Raw genomic sequence first — 21,300 nt, 5'->3', positions numbered from 1 at the left:
CATCTTTCAAGTTTTGGCAATTATGAATAAAGCTGCAATAAACATCCATTTTCAGGTTTTTGTATGGTCAAACATTTTCAGTTCCTTTGGGTAAACACAAAGGAATGGAATTGCTGTATCATATGGTAACAGTACCTTTAGTTTTCTAAGAAATCACCAATATGTCTTACAAAATAACTGTACCTTTTGCATTCCCACAAGCAATGAGTGAGAATTACTGTTGCTCCATATCCTTGCAAGCACATGGCAGTGTCAGTATTCTGGATTTTGACCACTCTAATAGGTATGTAGTGGTATTTAATTTGCACTTAAAACATTTTTTTCACATTTTTTAAATCATCTGCATTATCTTTTTTTGGTGGTATCTAAGATCTTTGGCTCATTTTTAAATTAAGTTGTTGGTTTTCTTACTGTTGAGTTTTTAAGTGTTCTTTGTATATTTTGTATAACAGTCTGTTAGCAGATGTGTCTTTTGTACATTATTTTCTCCCAACCTGTGGCTTGTCTTCTCATTCTCTTGATCTTTCACAGAGCAGAAACTTTTAATATTTTTTAAAATATATATTTTACTGATTTTTTTACAGAGAGGAAGGGAGAGGGATAGAGAGGTAGAAACATCAATGAGAAACATCGATCAGCTGCCTCCTGCACACCTCCTACTGGGGATGTGCCCGCAACCAAAGTACATGCCCCTGACCGGAATCGAATCTGGGACCCTTCAGTCCGCAGGCCGATGCTCCATCCACTGAGCCAAACCAGTTAGGGCAGAAACTTTTAATATTAATGAAGTCCAGCTTATCAATTATTTCTTTCATGGATCATGCCTTTGGTGTTGTATCTAAAAAGTCATCACCATACCCAAGGTCTTCTTGTTTTTCCTCTTATGTTATTTTCTGAGAGTTGTATAGTTTTAAGTGTTACATTTAGGTCTGAGGTTTATTTTGACTTAATTTTTGTGAAGGGAGTAAGGTCTGTGTCTAGATTCATTTTTTGCCTGTGGCTTTCCAGTTGTTTCAGTACCATTTGTTAAAAAGACTATCTTTGCTCTACTGTATTGCCTTTGCTCATTTTTCAAAGATCAGTTGACTATATTTATGTGGGATTATTTTGGAGCTCTCTATTCTGTTTCATTGATCTATTTATCTATTCTCTTATCAATACCACACTATCTTGATTACTGTAGCGATACAGTAATTCTTGAATTTGGGTAGTGTCAGTCTTCAAACTTTGTTGTTGTTCTTCAATTTTGTGTTGGCTCTTCTGTATCTTTTGCCACTCCATATAAACTTTAGAATTCGTTTGTCAATATCCACAAAATAACTTGCTGAAATTTTGATTAAGCTTGCATTGAATCTATAGATCAAGTTGGGAAGAACCGACATTTTGAACAATATTGAGTCTTCCTTTTCTTGGTCACGAACTCTCTATTTTTAAGTTTTTTTATTTCATTTATCTAAGTTCTAAAGTTTTCCTCAGATAATTTTTATACGTATTTTGTTAGATTTATACCTAAGTATTTCATTTTTGAGGTGCTCATATAAATGATATTGTTTTAAATTTCAAATTACACTTTTTAATTGCTGGTATATAGAAAAGTGATTGACTCATATATTAACCTTGTATTGGCAACTGTACTATAATTGCTTATTAGTTCTAGGAATTTTTTTTGTCAATTCTTTTAGATTTTCTACATAAGCAATCATGTCATCTATAAACAAACAGTTTTATTTCTTCCTTCCCAATTTGTATACCCTTTATTTCCTTTTCTTATTTTATTGCAATAGCTAGGATTTCCAGGATGATGTTGAAAAGAAGTGGTGAGAGGGACATCCTTGCCTTCTTTCGGATGTTAGTGGGAAAGCTAGTTTTTATTTTTATTTTATTTTTTATTTTTTTTTAAATTCATTGCATAAAGTATTACAAAGGGTATTACATATGTGTCCATTTTATCCCCCCGCCCTAGACGGTCCCCTAGCCTCCCCTATCCCCCAGTGTCTTATGTCCATTGGTTATGCTTATATGCATGCATACAAGTCCTTTAGTTGATCTCTTTCTTACCCCCCTACCTCCTGCCCCCCAACCCTCCCTGGCCTTCCTGCTGCAGTTTGACAATCTGTTTGAGGCAGCTCTGCCTCTGTATCTATTATTGTTCAAAAGTTTATAATGGTCTCTATTATCCATGAATGAGTGAGATCATGTGGTATTTTTCCTTCATTGACTGGCTTATTTCACTTAGCATAATGCTCTCCAGTTCCATCCATGACGTTGCAAATGGTAAGAGTTCCTTCCTTTTTAGAGCAGCACAGTATTCCATCGTGTAGATGTACCACAGTTTTCTAATCCATTCATCTACTGATGGGCACTTAGGCTGTTTCCAGATCTTAGCTATGGTGAATTGTGCTGCTATGAACATAGGGGTAAAAGCTAGTTTTTAACCATTGTGATCTTGGCTACAGGTTTTTAAAATATAGATAGTAACATTCAGCATAACTATTATGATATTCACCCATATTGTTGAATGGAATCAATAATCCATTTCTTTTTGTTTCTGAGTAGTATATCATGTTGATGGACATTTGGTGTGTTTCCAGTTTTTCACTATTACAAATAAGTCTCTTTATGAACATCCACACATATGAATATACTTACTATATTTCCATACATATTTCAGGAATATAGTAAAGTGGAATGGATGAATCATATGATAGGTATAACTCACATACCAGAATATTTAACTTTTTACAGTATATAATTCAGTGGTTTTTAATATATTCACAGAGGCAAACATCACTCCACCTAAATTTAGAACATTTTCATCATGACCACAATAGAAACCCCATATCCATTAGCCTTCTCTCCCCATTCTCCCCTCAGGCAATCCCCTGAAAACCATCAATCTACTTTCTGTTTCTTTTTAATATTTCTTAATTGATTTCAGAAAGGGAGAGGGAGAGAGAGAAACATCAGTGATGAGAGAGAATCATTGATCAGTTGCCTCCTGCCCATCCCCTATGGGGTTCGAGCCTGAAACCTGGGCCTGTGACCTGACTGGGAATTGAACTGTGACTTCCTGGTTCATAGATCAATGTTTAACCATTGAGCCACACTGGATGGGCTACTTTCTGTTTCTATGGATTCATCTATTCTGGAGATTAATATAAGTGGAATTTCATATGTGAATAGCTCCTTTCTTCACTTAGTGAATTGTTTACAAGGTTAACCTGGAGTGTTTATCAGTACTTCATTTATTTTCATTGCTGAATAACATCTACACTAATAAAAGAGAAAAATGGTAATTGGCGTACGGCGATACCGTTTTCATTGGCTAATCAGGGCTATATGCAAATTAACTGCCAACTAAGATTGGCAGTTAACTGCCAACTAAGATTGGCAGTTAACTGCCAACAAGATGGCGGCTAATTTGCATATGTAGGCACAATGCAGGGAGGAGAAAGGGAAAGCCGGAAGAAGCCCCCTGCCACTGACAGTGATCTGAAACCCAGGGGGGAGCTAAGAGCTAAGATCTGAAACCCTGGGGCCGCCTTTGCCCTGCCCCCCAGCCATGATCGGAGAATCAGGCACCTTTGCCGCCCTGGCCAGTGATAGCAGGAAGTAGGGGTGGAGCCAGCGATGGGAGCTGGGCACGGTCGAAGCTGGCAGTCCCAGGAGCTAGGGGTCCCTTGCCTGGGCCTAAAGCGAAGCCCATGATCGTGGGGCCGCTGCAGCTGTGGGTCCCCGCTGCCCGGGCCGGACGCCTAGGCCAGAGGCGTTAGGCCTGGGCAGGGGCAGAGCCTGCAACTGCAGGGAGCTGGGGGTCCCCTGCCCAGGCCTGACACCTCTGCCGGAGGCCTCAGGCCTGGTCAAGGGGCCGATCCGGTGATTGGTGATCGGAGGGTGATGAGGGTCAACTCCTCTGGCTGAGGCATCAGGCCTGGGTGGGGGGCGGAGCCGGGGATTGGGGGGATATGATGGTCCCCTTGCCCAGGCCTGAAGCCTGGGTCAGAGGCGTCAGGCTTGGGCGGGGGGTGGAGCCAGTGATGGGGGGAGATGGGAGTCCCCTGTCAAGGCATGATTCCTGGGCCAGAGGCCTCAGGCCTGGGCGGGGGCCAGAGCCAGTGATCGGGGGGGAGATGGGGGTCCCCTGTCCAAGCCTGACACCTCTGGCCTCAGGCCTGGGCAAGGGGCCGATCAGGCGATCGGAGGGTGATGAGGGTCAACGCCTGAGGGCTCCCAGTATGTGAGAGGGGGCAGGCTGGGCTGAGGGACACTCTCCCCCCGCCCACACACATCCAGTGCACGAATTTCGTGCACTGGGCCCCTAGTTCTATTATATAAATATACAATTTTGCTTATCCATTCATCAGTTGATAAACATTTGGATTGTTTCCTCTTTTTAACTATTAGGTATAATAATGCCTTGAACATTTGTGTATAAGTTTTTGTGGGGTCATATGTTTTGATTTCTCTCTCTTGGGTACATACCTAAATGTGAGACTGATGGGTCATGAGGCAATTCTATTTTGAGTAAATTTCAAACTGTTTTCTAAAGTGCCTACAGCATTTTACAATCTCACCACCTACATATAAGGGTTCCAATTTCTCTACATCCTCAGCAACACCTGTTTTTGTCTGCCTTTTTTATTTCAGCTACCCTAGTAGATGTGAAGTGGTATCTCATTACAATTTTGATTTGTATTTCCTTAATGATGTTAAGCATCTTTTACATGCTTGTTGGCTATTTGTAAATATATGGAGAAAAACCTATTCAAATTCTTTGCCCATTTAAATCTTGAATTATTTAACTGGTGAGGTGGTAAGAGTTCTTCATATCTTCCAGATTCAAGTTCCTTATTAGATACATGATTTGTAAATATTATCTCCCATTGTATGGGTTGTCTTTTCACTTTCTTGATGGTGGAAGCACGAAAGCAGTTAATTTTGTCTATCAAGTTTCACCTCTATTGTTTGTAGTTTTAGTGCCATATCTAAGAAATCATTGCCTAGTCCAAGATTTACTCCTGTTTTTTTCTAAGAGTGTCATAGTTTTATCTCTTACATTCAGGTCTATCATCCACTTGGAGTCAATTTTCATAAATGGTGTGGAGGATGGGTCCAACTTCATTCTTTTGTACATGAATATCCAGTTGTCCCCATATTAGTTGTTGAAAATATCACTGAACTGTCTTGGCATCTTTGTCCAAATCAATTGAACTAAATGCATGGGTTTATTTCTGTACTCTCAAATCTAATCCACTAATCTATATGTCTATCTTTATGTCAGTACCACAGTGTCTTAAGTACTGTTGATTTGTAGTAAGTTTTGAAACCAGGAAATAGAAATCATCTACCTTTGTTCTCTTTTTTCCCATAATTGGCTATTCTGCGTCCTTTGTAATTCTATGTGAATTTTAGAGTCAACTTGTCAACTTCTACAAAGTAGGCATATGGGATTTTAATAAGAAGTACATCAAATCAATAGATCAATTTGGAGAGTATTACTGTCAGCTATGTGGTTTGTCAATATTTTCTCCAAGTCTATGGCTTATATTTTCATTCTCTTATCAATATCTTTTAAAGAGCAGAAGTTCTTAATTTTGACAAAGTCTACTTTATGAATTTTTAATGGATCATGCTTTTGGTAAGCTGTTTTCTAAAGTTTTCTTTATATAAGTGTCACATATTGTTAGTTCATTCATAAATTTTAATTTTTATGAATATTAATTTTTAATATTCATAAATATTAATTCATAAATATTAATTTTTGCTGCTATTGTAAATGGATATTTCTCTTTCATTATAACTTTATTGAGTTACTCTTCACCACTAAGTAAAATGTTGGCTTTAGTACTGAGGTATAAATACTTTGCAAGTTAAGAATGTATTATTCAATTCCTAGTTAAATTAGTGATTTTTATTTTTGTTCAATAGTATGTTAAAGTTTTCTGCCAAATTATTTTCCAAAGAAACTGAAACATTTTACATTTTCACCAGTAGTTTATGAAAATCCTACTTGCTCCATAACCTTGCCACTATTAGGTATGGTCAGTCTTCCCACATATTTTCTTCGGTTTTTGTTCTAATTTTTCAGTATGGATCCCTTTTATTTCTTTTATTTGGCTTGGTCTCATTGGTAGTACAATGCTGAATAGAAATAGCAAGAAAAAAACATCCTTGTCTTGTTCCTGACCTTAAGAAAAAAGCATTTTATGTGATGTTATCTGTAGGTTTTTCATAGATGTCCTTTGGGGCTTAGGATTTTTAAAAATTCCTTCTATTTGTTGTTTGCTGAGAGTTTTTATTAATGGACACTGAATTTTGTCAAATGCTTTCTTTGCATCTATTTAGATAATCTTATTTCCTTCATAGTGTGTTCATGTGGTCAATTACACTGATTGATTTCCAAATGTTAAATCAACCTTGATTCTTGAAACTAAACTCCAGTTGTCATGAATTATTTTTATGTATTGTTTGATTCAATTTCCTAAAATTTTGTTTAGAATTTGTACATGTATTTTTATGTGGGATGTAACACTGTAGTTTTCTTTTCCATCAATGTTGGCCTGGTTTTGGTATCAGAATAACGCTTGCCTTATAGAATGAGAAAAAAGGTATTCCCTTCTTGTAAACATTCTAGAAGAGTCAATGTAGAATTTGCATTATTTTTTCCCTTAAATGTTTGAAACAATTCATTGGTGAAGTCATCTAGGCTTGGAATTTACTAAAAACTTAGTTCTGTGGCAAAAATAGTGCTATTCATATTTCCTAAGTGAGCTTTTGGTACTTTTTGTCATTCATGAAATTATCCATTTCACTTAAATCTTGGGTTATTTAACTGGTGAGGTGGTTAAGAGTAAAATTTGTCTATCAAGTTTCACCTCAATAGAGGTGAAATTTAAAGGCATAAGTTTGTTCATAGTATTCCTTTAATATCTCTTTAATATCTCTAGGCTCAATAATGATGTTACCGCTTTTAGTTTGATGTTAGTAATTTATGTTTTCTCTCTTTTCATTCTTGATCAGCTGGCCAGAAGTTTACCTCATTGCAAAGAATCAGCTATAGGTTTCAATGATATTTTTCTATTATATTTCTGGTTTTTATTTGATTGATTTAAGCTCTACTCCTGATTTTATGCTCTGTTTTTTTTTCTTTGCTTAATTTGGGGTTATTCATTTTTCCTAGTTTTTTAAAGTAGGAGCTACATGAAAAACTTTTCTTCTTTTCTAATGTAAATGTTTAGTGCTATAAATTTCTCCCTAAAAACTACTTTGGCATCATACCACAATTTCTTAAATGTTCTCCTTTCATTTTCATTTAACTGAAAATACTTTCTAATGTTCCTAAATACCTTTATAGGTATTTAGAAATGTGATACTTAGTTTCCAAATATTTGGAGATCTTCCAGATAACCTTCTGCTATTCATTTTTAATTTATTTCCAATGTATCAGAGACTATATTTCATATTATTTAAATCCTTTTAAATTTATCAAACCTTATTGTACAGTCCAGGAAATGGTCTAACCTAGTAAATGTTCTGCATGCACTTGAAAAGAATGCATATTCTATTGTCGTTAGAGAGTATCAATCAGGTCAGGTTGGCTGGTAGTGCTGTTTGAATCTTCTATACAGATACTTGCTTATTTTCTGTCTACTTGTTTTCTAATCATAGAAAGGGTATTAAAAAAGTCTGACTGCAGATAAATCTTATTTTTTGCTTCACCTAAGGAATTTGACCCCTTAGCACACCATAAAATACCTTCTTTATCCCTGGTAATATTCTTTGCTCTGATATATACTTTCATATTAATATGGTCAATGTCAGCATGGTATATCATTTTCCTTTCAGCCTATTTGTGCCTTTCTTTTTAAAGTGTAGTTTCTTGCAAGCAGTATATAATTGTGTTGCTTTCTATTTAATGTGACAAGGTTAGCCTTTTAATTGGGGCATTTAGACCTTTCATAATCACTCTGATTACTGATATGGTTGGATTTAAATCCACTATATTGCTATTTGTTTTCTATTATTTTAGTGGTTGCTTTGGGGTTTATAGTAAACACATTTAACTTATCAGCCTATCTTATTATATTTTACTACTTCATGTATATGAATCTTATCAATATTATACTTAGGATTTCTCTTGGCATTTAAATTATTATCATACATTTTATTTATACAAATTTTAATTATCTTTACAATGCAATATTATTGTTGTTTATACAATTATCTTTTATAGAGATTTAAATAATAATAAAAAGCATCTTATGTCTTTACTTTTATAATTATAATTTCCAGTGATTTTCTTTCCTTTGTGTAGATCTATAATTTCACCTAGTATCATTTTTCTTCTGCTTGATGGACTTCCTTTAATATTTCTTATAGTGGGTTTCCTGGTAAATTCCTTCAGCTTCTGTATGTCTGAAAATACCTTTATTTTGCCTTTGCTTTTTGGAAGATCTTTTTGCTGAATATAGAATTCTAGGTTGACAGTTTTTTCTTCTGATACGTTAAAGATGTTACTCAACTTCCTTCTTGCTTGCACTGTTTCTAACGAGAAAATATGTCATTCATATCTTAGTTCCCCTGTATGCAAAGTATTTTTTTTGTAGCTGCTTTTAAGATGTTCTCTTATCACTGATTTTAAGCATTTATGATATGCCTTAGTGTAGTTGTCTTCTTTCTTTACTTTTTTCTTTCTTTTTTTAGTCATTGAACTTCTTAGATCTGTGGATTTATAATTCTCATAAATTTTTGAAAGTTTTTAGCCATTATATCTCCAAATATTTTCCTGTCCCATTCTATCCTTTGAGCATTAAAATTACACGGTCTATAAAGTTATTACATAAACTTGGAAATCATCCTATGGCTCACTAATGTTCTTTACATCTTTTCAAGTTTCTTTTGTGTGTATGTGTGTGTGTATGTGTTTCATTCTCAATTTTTATTGCTATATCTCCAAGTCTACCAATATTTTCTCCTGACATTAATATCCAATGTATTTTTATTTTGTACACAGTAGTTCAATATGAGTCTGTAAATATCTTCCATATTCTCTGCTAAACTTTTGAACATAACTGTTTTAATGTTTCTGCCTGCTATTCTAAGATCTGCATAGATTCTAAGTCAGTTTATTGATTATTCTGCTCATTATTGGTTATATTTTCCAGCCTCTTTACATACCTGTTTGATCAGATACCAGACACTGTGAATTTTACCTGTTGGGTACTCGATATATATTTCTTATTGTTGACATTATTACAGATGTCTCCCATCCCCCTGCTGCCTGCCTTGGGGTGCTAGATATTTTTGCATTCCCTTCTTGTGCTTTGTTCCTAGATGCAACTAAGTTACTTGGAAATAATTTGATCATTTTGAGTCTTGCTTTATGATTTGCTTGGCAGGCTCAGAACAGTGCTCACTTTAAGGCTAAATATTTACCACTACTGAGCAAATTTTCCTGAATATTCAACCCAATGCCACGTGAACTGAGTTTTTCCAGACTAGTTCGTAGGACCAGGTACTATTTTTAGCCTAGTGTGAGAGTGCTAGGCTCTATTCCATTTAAACCTTTCAGATGGTTTTTCCCTTGGCTTTGGGTAGTTTCCTCACATGTACATACTGAAACAGTAGTACTTTGCTGAATACTTGAAGGAAGATTTCTGCACATCTTCGTTGTTTGCTTTCTGCACAGCTCTGTTCTCTCTGGCAATGTGTCCTGAAAATTCTAGCCACCTTGGTTTCCCTGGACTCTCAGTTCCATATCCTCAAATTACGGAGTACTGGGCTCAATCTTGGGCCACCTTCCCTGGGCCATGGTCTCAAAACTCTCTTAAGATAGTAAGCTGGGAAATCATAAGGGGCTCCATCTTCCAGAGATCACTGTGGTTGGTTGCTTGATTTTCAGTTACTTGAAAATCAATTTAATATATTTTGTATTTTTAAAAATTATTTTAGATGGTAGCATGAATTTAGCCCCTACTATTTCAATGAGCAGAAGCCCTGAATTGTACTTTTATTTGGAGCATAGATAAAATTCAAACTCAAAGTAAAATGTTGACAGTTTGAGGAAATAATCATTAGTACCAGAGGAAGAGAGATATAAATTGCTGTTTAGCAGCAGTACAGTCTTTGCTTATCAGCCTTATCATGTAAAGATATAGTTAATATCATCTATGCGTTGTGTGAGGCACTTAATTCTATATGGGAAGCTCTGAATGGCCTCTGATGAGCTCCTCAAACACTCCCCCTACCCTGATGGGACTCAGTGCCAGTATTTTTATGAAAAGAAATGATTGTGGCAGGGATGTTGAGTACAGAGAAACAAATACTGCTCTACTTTTAAGAACTGTCTAAGGCAGCGGTCACCAACCTTTCAGACCTCACAGACTACCAGTAGTCCACGGACCACTGGTTGGTGACCGCTGCTCCAAAGGTTTCCTTAAACCAGCGGTCACCAACCTTTCGGACCTCATGGAACAACAGTGGTCCACGGACCAAGGGCTATAACTATGTATTCTTTCTGTCTGATTAAATAGCAATAGTAAAAATTAGTTATTGTTTTAGATGAAGGAAAAGGTATTATTTGGAATGAAGTTGAGGAGAATGTCTGCTGCCAAAACTCATAGTGAGTTTTGAGTTGCATTCTCCCCATAGTTTATTCTAGGGCCTTCAGGTGAGAAGCCCATGGCTCCCACCTCATGTTTTGCTTGTCTAAGGATCAGAAAAAGTCTACTTGCCTCCCACCTACTAAGGATGTTGAGAATCAATTACCTGCTTGAAGCAATGAACAGGCGCTGGGACTGAACATGTTTCTTTTAGGTATTTGTCCCAGGTAAAATGACCTGTAAAGGAAATAGAAATCTCTATCACAGTCAACTTCCTAAAAAATGCTTTCAGGATGTAATCTACACTAAACATTAAGCGATTTTCAGACTGGTTTGGAGCACAACAAAACTTACTTTTCCCTGATTGGGTTCAAAGTAATATTAGGGTGAGGAATCTAGGTGACCTGAGTGGATCATTTTAGATGAATGTTTTTAAATCATGTCTAAAGATGACCAGAGAGGTTTTTCATGTTAGTTCCTAAAGTGATCCAAAATGTCACAGCAAGATATACCAGTGTCTCAAAGAAGTGCTCAGGAAGCTCATGGAAAACAGAACAGGTGAAAAATGGATGAGAAGATTCCTTTTGAATAACCTGATTCCTGAAAAAGTCACTTATTGCCATCAGATGATAGCATTTAACACCCAATATGGTTGGATCCCATTTCAGAAAACACACACCCCAAAAAAACAAAAACAAAAAACAAATATATATATATACACACACACACACACACACACACACTAGAGGCCCGGTGCACAAAAATTTGTGCACTCGGGGGGGAGGGGGTCACTCAGCCCGGCCTGTGCCCTCTTGTAGTCTGGGACCCCTCGGGGGATAACCACCTGCTGGCTTAGGCCCACTCCCCGGGGGATTGGGCCTAAGCTGGCAGTCAGACATCCCTCTGGCAGTCCGGGAGCCCCCAGGGGATGCCCACTTGCCAGCGGGGAGCAGGCCTAAGCTGCAGTCGGACGTCCTTAGTGCTGCTGAGGAGGTGAGAGAGGCTCCTATCACCACCGCTGTACTGGCAGCCATCAGCCTGGTTTGTGACTGAGCAGAGCTCCCCCTGTGGGAGCGCACTGACCACCAGGGAGCAGCTCCTGCATTAAGCGTCTGCCCCCTGGTGGTAAGTGTGTGTCATAGTGACCAGTCATTCCCAGTCGTTCTGCTGTTAGGGTCAATTTGCATATTACCCTTTTTTTTATATAGGATAGAGGCCTGGTGCATGGGTGGGGGCCGGCTGGTTTGCCCTGAAGGGTGTCCCGGATCAGGGTGGAGGTCCCACTGGGGTGCCTGACCAGGCTGGGTGAGGGGCTGAGGGCCGTTTTCAGACTGGCCACACCCCCTTCAGGGTGGGGGTCCCTGCTGGAGTGCCTGGCCAGCCTGGGTGAGGGGCTGATGGCTGTTTGCAGGCTGCCAAAGCCCCCCAGCAGGGACCCCATGAGGGTGTGGCCAGCCTGGTTGAGGGGCTGATGGCTGTTTGCAGGCTGGCCACAGCCCCTTCAAGGTGGGGGTCCCCGCTGGGGTGCCTGGCCAGCCTGGGTGAGGGGCTGAGGGCCATTTTCAGGCTGGCCACAGCCCCTTCAGGGTGGGGGGTCCTGCTGGGGTGCCTGGCCAGTCTGGGTGAGGGGCCGATGGCTGTTTGCAGGCTGGTCACAGCCCCTTCAGTGTGGGGGTTCCTGCTGGGGTGCCTGGTCAGTCTGGGTGAAGGGCTGATGGCTGTTTGCAAGCTGGCCACAGCTCCTTCAGGGTGGTGGTCCCACCTGGGGTGCCTGGCCAGCCTGGGTGAGGGGCTGATGGCTGTTTGCAGGCTGGCCACAGCCCCCAGCCACCCAAGCTCCCAGTGGATGCAGGCTGGAAGCAGGTATCTGGGATTTATTTATCTTCTATATTTGAAATTTTGTTGCCTTCAGCGGAGGCCAGAGCTGGTCAGGGTAGGCGGGAAGCTTGGCTTCCTCCATTGCCGGGGCAACCAAGCCTCCTGCTTGCTCCAGCTCCTTGGCTGCTGGCCACCATCTTGGTTGGGTTAATTTGCATATAGTTGCTCTGATTGGCTGGTGGGCGTGGCTTGGGAATAGCAAAGGTACAGTCCATTTGCATGCTCTATCTATCTATCTATCTATCTATCTCTGGGAACATAAGGTAAGAGCATTTGAGGGCATGAAAAGCCAAAATGAGTGAGATTATACTTGAATCCTCAGTCTAAAAATTGGGTTTTTCTCTCCCACTCCCAACCCACTCCCAACCCTGGCAATGTTGCATTGCTCTGAGGTATAATATGACAAAGATCTGGTAATTTAGAGAAAACTAGGTCCTGGGTAGTATTTCTTATTATAGTAACTAAAAAATAAGTTGGGGGTAGGGGTGTCCACCAAATCTCCTAGCCTGTTGAAGTGGCCTTAGAGCTTCTCAAAGTTTAAAGAACACTGAATTAAGGAAACAATCTTTAAAGTGACACTATCCTGGGGCCAGGGAAACATTTTAAGGGACAGACTACTATTGAATATATATCTTATTGGATCACAAAAGATTACCAAGTTCTTTATTAAAGGTTAAACCAGTTACCAATCTCCCCCTAATACCCACCTAGAGGAGACCCCATGATGGAGCAGAGAAGGTCCCAGAGACTCTCACAAGCTAAAACACTGTAGCAAACCAGCATTTCTTGAAGTTTCCTCTGCAGTGGAGCAGCACAGGGCCCCTTTGGGCCATGCAAAAAGCACTAGATGCTGGGAATAAAAATGAGTCACTGAATGATAAAATCTAAATCACTTCAAAGGTGATGCCAAGACTATATATTCTATTGACTCCCTTTCCCACCACCATTAACCAAGCCAAATAGATTTGGCCAGAAATCACAGTCAGTTCTAAGCCATTTCATGAACTGGCCAATGATTAATCATCATGAAGAGACAGTTAGTCCATAGGGTAAATGAGATGGATTATTTTCTGGAGTCAAGATTTAAAGAGATCAGAATTTAATAGAGTTTGCTCTTAGCTGAGATGGCCCTAACACAAGGACTGAATACATTTTATCACCATTTGCTGTTAGAAAAAGGAAACATTACAAATTATTATTCCATTCTTACAAAGCATTAAGTCAAATAATGAGTCTTGGATAGCCAGCCACCTCTAACTATGGAACACTTAAAATATGGTTAGCGTGAATGAGGTATTAAATTTTATTTAATTTTAATTAATTTAAATTTAAATATCTACATGTGCTAACAGCTACTATACTAGGCAATGCAGGTTTAGAGGTTTGGTCAGTTCTGGGTAATTGATCGTATTAGCTTGAGTTCTAACCAAAAGCACCCAAGAGACTTTGGTTTTAAGAATTATGGCAGCATCAGGGATACCAAAATAATTAGGGTATCAATTACCATTCTCTATTATACATATCAATTATGGTAATCAATCCCTGTTTATAGGCAAGAAACCTCATATCTACCCCCATTTAAGGAACACCCTATTACCAATAGAATGAAAAGAAATTTCTTTGTTAAAAGTAGTTTACTCATTGTGAAGGCTGACTGGCTTGAACCATGCCTAGATTAGTATTTTTCTTATATTTGACTGCTTAGGCTATTTAAGACTTAGTCCCCTATTATCAAGTAAAATGCAAAATAAGTTAATTTGTAAGAATATTTGAGTATCTCCTGTAACACCCATAATGGAGACAAACATCATGTCTACCACATCTTCAAACACTAAAATAACCACAAAAGAAATAGGACAGACATAGCTGGTTTGGCTCAGTGAGTAGAGCGTTGGTCTGTGGACTGAAGGGTCCCGGGTTCGATTCTGGTCAAGGGCACATGCCCAGGTTGCAAGCTCGGTCCCCAGTGGGGGGCATGCAAGAGGCAGCCAATCAATGACTCATCATTGATGTTTCTCGCTCTCAAATTAATAAAAATAAATTAAAAAAATAAAAAGAAATAGGACAGGCAGCCAAGTATACATCAGGGGTTGGCAAACTTTCTGTAAAGAATCAGATAGTAAACATTTTATGCTGTGTGGGTCATACAGTCTCTGCCACAAATACTCAACTCTGCCAAGTAGTATGAAAATAGCTATACACAATATGTAAATGAATAAGCATGACTGTGTTCCACTAAAATTTTATAGGCAGTGGGTTAGATTTGACCTGCTTGCCACCCCTTGATACATCATTGATTGCTAAATGTTGCTTATCATCAGAATCGCCTGAATAATTTTTCTCATTTCTTTAAACAGAGTTCTGGGCCCCATCTTCAGAGGATCCTATCTTCAATAGGCTCTGAGAGGTGTGAGAATCTGTACTTTCAAAGGCTCATTAGATTACTATGATCAACATCTGTGTTTATAAACTATGAGTATAGTTGAAAAAATGTGATATTGAGAGTCAGAAGATGTCAGTTAAAGTCTTGTTTCTACAAATAATTATCTTGGATAAATTACTTAATCTTTCCAAGCATCAGTATGTTCACCTAAAGATAGAGAAAACACCTATCTCACAAGATTGTACATATACTCATTCATTCAACAAATATTTATTTAACTTCCAAGTGCAAAAGCACTGTATTAATTGTTAAGGGAACAAGACAGACATGGTTCCTAAGTTCATGGAGCTTGCAGTTTAGAGATAAGCAGAGATAATAAATAAATAATAACACAAATAATCTGCTATAATTACAATAAATTTAAGCTAATGAAGTAGTAGTTTGCCTTGTGAATGCAAAACAAGGAAATATAATCCATACTTGGGGTCAAGAATTATTGTGAAGCCCTGGCTGGTGGAGTTCAGCAGTTAAAGTGTTGGCCTGAACACCAAAGAGTTGCAGGTTTGATTCCCAGTTAAGGGCACATACCTGGGCTGCAGGTTCAATCCCCAACCAAGGTTGAGGCACGTGCGGGAGGCAACCAATCAAGTGTCTCTTTCACATCGACATTTCTCTCTCTCTCTCCCTCTCCCTCTTTCCTTCTCTCTCTCCCTCTCTCCCTCTTCCCCCCATGCCCCCCGCTCTAAGGATCAATGGAAAAAATATCCTCGGGTGAGGATTAAAAATAAAAAGAATTATTGTGAAGATTATTAACTAATGTCAAGTATAATTGTTTCAATTATTTATTCAACTGATTTTTGAGTATCCTCTATGTGTTGAATTCTAAGTGCTGGAATAAAACAGGAGGCACCTGTCCTCATGGAATTTACATTATGGTACATGATGAGACACAATGAATACATAAACAAAAAAGGTCATAAGTGATAAGAACCTGAAGGAAATAAAATAATGTGATATGACAGAGACTAGGAATTACCTTAGATGGTGAAGTTATGGACAGAGCTCTACAGAGGAAACATTTGAGCCAAGACCTTACAGATGGAAAAAGCCAGCCATCTAATTTATATTACTGAATATAATACTAATGAAAATGTTTTATAAACTGTACACACACACGATAGTTACATCTATTATTAGGAAACTAGAGGCCTGGTGCATGAAATTCATGCACAGGAGGTGGGTGGGGCGGGTCCCTCAGCCCAGCCTGCACCCTTTCCAATCCAGGACCCCTCAGGGGATGTCCGACTGCTGGTTTAGGCCCAATCACTGCGGCAGTCGGACATCCCTCTCACAATCTGGGACTGCTGGCTCCTAACTGCTCACCTGCCTGATCACCCCTAACCACTCTGCATGCCTGCCTGATGCCCCTAACTGCTCCCCTGCCTACCTGATCGCCCCTAACCTCTCTGCCTGCCAGCCTGATAGCCTCTAACCCAGGGGTGGGCAAACTTTTTGACTCGAGGGCCACAATGGGTTCTTAAACTGGACCGGAGGGCTGGAACAAAAGCATGGATGGAGTGTTTGTGTGAACTAATATAAATTCAAAGTAAACATCATTAGATAAAAGGGTACAGTCTTTTTTTTCTTTTTTAGTTTTATTCATTTCAAACGGGCCGGATCCGGCCCGCGGGCTGTAGTTTGCCCACGGCTGCTATAACCACTTCTGCCTGCCGGCCTGATTGCCCCTAACCACTTCTGCCTGCCAGCTTGGTTGCCCCTAACTGCCCTCCCCTGATGGCCTGGTCACCCCTAACTGCCTCTGCCTCGGCCCCCACCACCGTGACTTTGCCCAGAAGGATGTCCAGATGGATGTCTGGAAGACACCTGGTCTAATTAGCATATTACCCTTTTATTAGTATAAATAATATCCCCCAAAATGTAAAGTACAAGAGATCCACTTAATTGAATTTGTGAATCCCTTTCTCTAATAGTTATTCATTCAACAAATATTTATTGAACACCTACTATATGCCAAACCTGGTTCTGGGCACTGGTGATATATACATAACAAAGAACAAAGCAGACAAAGTCTCTGCCCACAAGAAGCTTACATTCTAAGGGGGAAGAGAGGCAATAAATAAACAAATAATATATATCAGTTGGTACCAAGGGTAACACAGATACTAGATAATAATTACATAATTCCTTGACCTTTTCAAATAAAGAAATAATAAAGCAAAGTAAGAGGAAAAGAGAGTGCCAAGAATGTGTTGGCAATTTAGATAGGATGGTCAAGAAAGGAATCTTGATGAAGTGATAGAAAAATTAAGACCTAAAAGGTTCCTCCAGCCTCTCCAATACTATAATGATGAGAAACTCATTATTTGCTATTGTTTAATGGTACAAATGGATAGACTTTAACTTTTTAAAAAATTTATCTTTATTGTTGATAGTATTACAGATGGACACAGACAACAGACTTTTTTATAGTCAGCCAAAGTCTGCCTTCTTGTAACTCATAGTCTTTAAGACTAGAAATTCTACTCCAAGATTACTGTCTGAAAAGTGTTCCACTGTTTATATGTATCATAATTTACATAATTTAACAGCAGTATTTGTTGAATAGTACTGATGGTCATTTAAGTGTTTTCTACTTTTTGATGAGTATCTGTCTTTGTGCATACATCTTTTACCATTTTTAAGATTAATTCCTCAGGGTAAATTCCTAAAAGTGATATTAATGAACAAAGACTATGCATGTTTTATAATACAATTCTTGCCAATGGTACATGAGACTATGTCCCTTGCAAAAACTGTTTTAACCATTTCCATAATTTTGATAAATTTTAGTGAGGAAAAAAAGAAAATACACATGCTTTTATTTGCAATTCTTTGATTACTAATAAAGTTAAAGATCTTTTTAGGCTTATTAGTCAATACTTATTTTATTTTGCCATTTTCACTGAGGTATTCTGTTTATTCAAGATTCTAAGAGTTCTTAGTATATTAATGATATCAGTCCTTTGTCTATCATATATGTTGAAGACATCTGTCTTAGTCCAGGGGTGGGCAATCCCTGGAATGCGTGCCAAACATGGCATGCCAGTAACTTTTGCTGGCACGCGAAACCCTCTCTTATAATCTTCCATTTACAATTTTTTTCTTAATATTGACTTTTTTATTTTTCAGATAAATTCAGTGTAGGTGCATCTTAGATAAATAATTTTACATAACATGTATACATTAAAAATAAATGTATTTTTCATCATCATATACTGTGCTTTTGTCGCTCGAATGAATTTTATTATTTCTTCAAGGTTCTTAACATACATACACCTTAAGAGAGATCAAGTAGGCGTAACATGTTCTCAAAAAATTAGGGTTGGCACGCAGAAGAATTTTGAGTCAGAGATTTTGCTGGTTTTGGCACGCACTCACAAAAAGGTTGCCCACCCCTGTCTCAGTCTCTGATAGGATTTGCCCTTATATTCCTCAACCTTTTTTTTTTTAATGGCTTCTAGTTTTCATATCATACTTTCCTTACTTCAATATAATAAAGTATTAACCCATGTTTTCTTCTAGGATTTCTCAGGTTTCTTTTTTTTTTTTAACATTTAAATGTTTTATCTCTTTGGAATTTACTCTGTGAGACAAATGAGGTAAACATGGAGCTTTTTTTTCATTTTTATTCAATAAGTGTGCTTTAACATCATTTATTGAATAAATCATTTTGTCCACTGATTTACAATGTTACACTGATCATATGTTAATTTCTTATATATACTTGGATCTATTTCTGGACTCTATATTCTGTTCCTCCCATCAGTCTATTCCAGCACCTAGAATACCTTGTTTCATGTAATTTCATAATCAATTTAAGTATCTGATAGAGCAAGTTCTTTTCAAAGTCATACCCTCAATCCTATGTATTCTTGGCACTTTCATATGGTTAATAAGTTGTGGCACATCCAGCATTAATAAAACCCAGTTATTCTAAAATGTCCAAAGCTAAATTTCTGAGATACATAGTTCATTCTCAAAAACACTGTTCATAAGATTTTTAGATCAATAGCTTGATATCTGTTAATTTATCATCTAAAGATAAAACACCAAACAAAAAAAATAATTTCTGGCTTTACCTGTCTTCCCAGGTAAAGAAATCCATCCATATCCCTGTCTCCTATAACATCATATTCACACCTTTATTTTCATGCTCATCACATTTTATCGTAATTACTTATGTAAGGATAGGGGCTATCTTTTATTAATTTTTTTAAATCATCACTGTTTAACAAAGTACCTGGAACTTAATAAAGGCTAAATGAAAGTTGAGTGAATGAAAAGAAGCAAGCAAATAATAGTCCTTCTCTTTTCTGGACTAGTAAATTCACACCTGGGATAGTTGCTGAATAGCATTAAAATAATAATCCTCCAACACTGAAAAGTATTTAAGATGTTTTCACATCCATTTAGCTTATGTAACATTCTTAACAACCCTGTTAAGCAGGCAGGATGGATTATTATCCCTGTTTGACAAGTCTAAAAACTAAGGATCACAGTCACAAAGTTTCTAAGAGGTAGAGTTGGCTTTCAAAGAACCCAGAAGTTCTGGCTCCTAGTCTAGTGTTCTACTACTTTATGTTATCTTTATCAGTGGGCAGTGAAAGTAATGTTATTAAAAGAAAAGGTGGAGGGAGCAAATAGACAATAACAGAGCTGAACAAATGAAGTAGCAGTAACAAAATATATAAAAATACTTGAATAAAAATTGATAAAGACGCCGAAACCAGTTTGGCTCAGTGGATAGAGCGTCGGCCTGCGGACTGAAGGGTCCCAGGTTCGATTCCGGTCAAGGGCATGTACCTGGGTTGCGGGCACATCCCTGGTAGGAGATGTGCAGGAGGCAGCTGATCGATGTTTCTCTCTCATCGATGTTTCTAACTATCTCTCTCCCTTCCTCTCTGTAAAAAATCAATAAAATATATATTAAAAAAAACTGATAAAGACATCAGGCTATCAATATACATGTAACATGTAGAAAAATTTTAAAGAACTCTAAGAAGTTAAGACTGATGTTTATACAGGAACCTTGAAAGCTGATAGAGAAATACCAATATCAATATTTCTCAAATCCTACTCCTAAAGTATACTATGCAGGGATGAAAACCAAATGCAATATTAGCCTGACTCTTGTTATTTGATATTTTAATATTTTAGTTTTTATTTAGTTAAAAATTTAGAAAATCCTTAGGTTTCATTTCAGTTCAATATCTCTCATAAATAATTTCTTTGGGGAAAATCCCACCAAATTCTTATTTATGGATGGTTGGGGTTTGTTTTAGTTCTGGATTTAGTAAATTATGAGGTTACTTCCAGTTTGGTTCAGTTCCCATGCTCCTTGTAATTAAATCCTACCCTCTTCGTTTTTGTTAGCTTGGTCTGTGGCCTCCTGATAAAGAGGGTTTGACAAAGCAGCAGAGATGAATTACATGGGCTCATTCTGTAGATAAGAGCACAGGATCCACTAGTTTTAGACAGACACATGGAATTCTTTTCCTAGTTATAATCTAATCATTGGTTTAGTAACAGAAACACAAGAAAAATATCTTACCTAACTCCAGGATGTCAGTAGCTTCTATTAAAGAAAAAAATGTTACAGCATAAGTCATCATGACAAACATCCCAAAATGATAGAAAGGTGAAGATCGGGGGGTAAAACGAGGGCTTGAGAGTTCCAACTCTCTCATTTTAAAAGACATTAAGTTTAGTAGTAATAGTTGTAGAAGTACTGGTATACCACCCAAGCCTCTTAAAAACTATGGAAGTCCAGAGAAGCTAACCAACTATGCCTAAAGCCATGGAGCTAATTTGGGATTATCTGTACTTAGAATCTAAAATTCCTGATTTCCAGTTCAAAACAAAGCATATTGCTTTTGACAGATACCTCTATAAATGACAATATTGGCTTTTGTTTTAACCAGTGAATATTTTGTACACTCAAAGGTTTTATGGTGAGAGATGCCAGATAAGTCTTCCATGATAAACAGAATATTTTTCTTACCTTGATATTGGGATGCAGACTCCAACAGATGACCATATTTGTGTTTTCTAACATCGTTCCAGTCTATTTCTGTGGGAAATAAAAAAAGAAGTCATGTGCAAAGAAAATATAAGATTCAATACTTCTCCAATTGAGGAGTATGTATTAATACTAATGTAACATGTAGAAAAATTTTAAAGAACTCTAAGAAGTTAAGACTGATGTTTATACAGGAACCTTCTGTATTCTGATAAAGTACTTCTGAGACTCTATTCTAAGGAAATAATTCAAGATACAGAAAAAAATGTTTTTATTTTAAAAGCTTCCGTAATGTTTATAAATAACAAAAAAGGGGGGAAAGAAATACATAAATGTTGAAAAGAGAAGGCTAATTAAGT

General features: G+C 37.7%; 1 protein-coding gene across 16 annotated transcripts in view; it reads right to left on the bottom strand.

The window, feature by feature from the left end:
- SCMH1 (Scm polycomb group protein homolog 1) overlaps window positions 1–21,300 on the bottom strand; it is a 146,333-nt gene that overhangs the window by 76,735 nt on the left and 48,298 nt on the right. For 9 of the 16 annotated variants that reach the window (XM_036347224.1, XM_036347231.1, XM_036347237.1 and 6 more), the window contains 3 exons: window positions 20,924–20,992; window positions 20,474–20,497; window positions 10,768–10,838 (listed from right to left, as the gene is read on the bottom strand). In XM_036347224.1, coding sequence (XP_036203117.1) covers window positions 10,768–10,838; window positions 20,474–20,497; window positions 20,924–20,992 — 164 coding nt within the window. Of the gene's footprint in view, window positions 1–10,767; window positions 10,839–13,186; window positions 13,330–20,473; window positions 20,498–20,923; window positions 20,993–21,300 lie in introns of those variants that run through there. The other 7 variants (XM_036347226.1, XM_036347227.1, XM_036347232.1 and 4 more) reach the window with 5 other exon arrangements.

Source organism: Myotis myotis, unplaced genomic scaffold, assembly GCF_014108235.1.
Source record: "Myotis myotis isolate mMyoMyo1 unplaced genomic scaffold, mMyoMyo1.p scaffold_m19_p_2, whole genome shotgun sequence".
NCBI lineage: Eukaryota > Metazoa > Chordata > Mammalia > Chiroptera > Vespertilionidae > Myotis > Myotis myotis.
The sequence above is the reverse complement of the archived record's forward strand: the minus strand, read 5'-3'. Positions and strand labels throughout refer to the sequence as shown.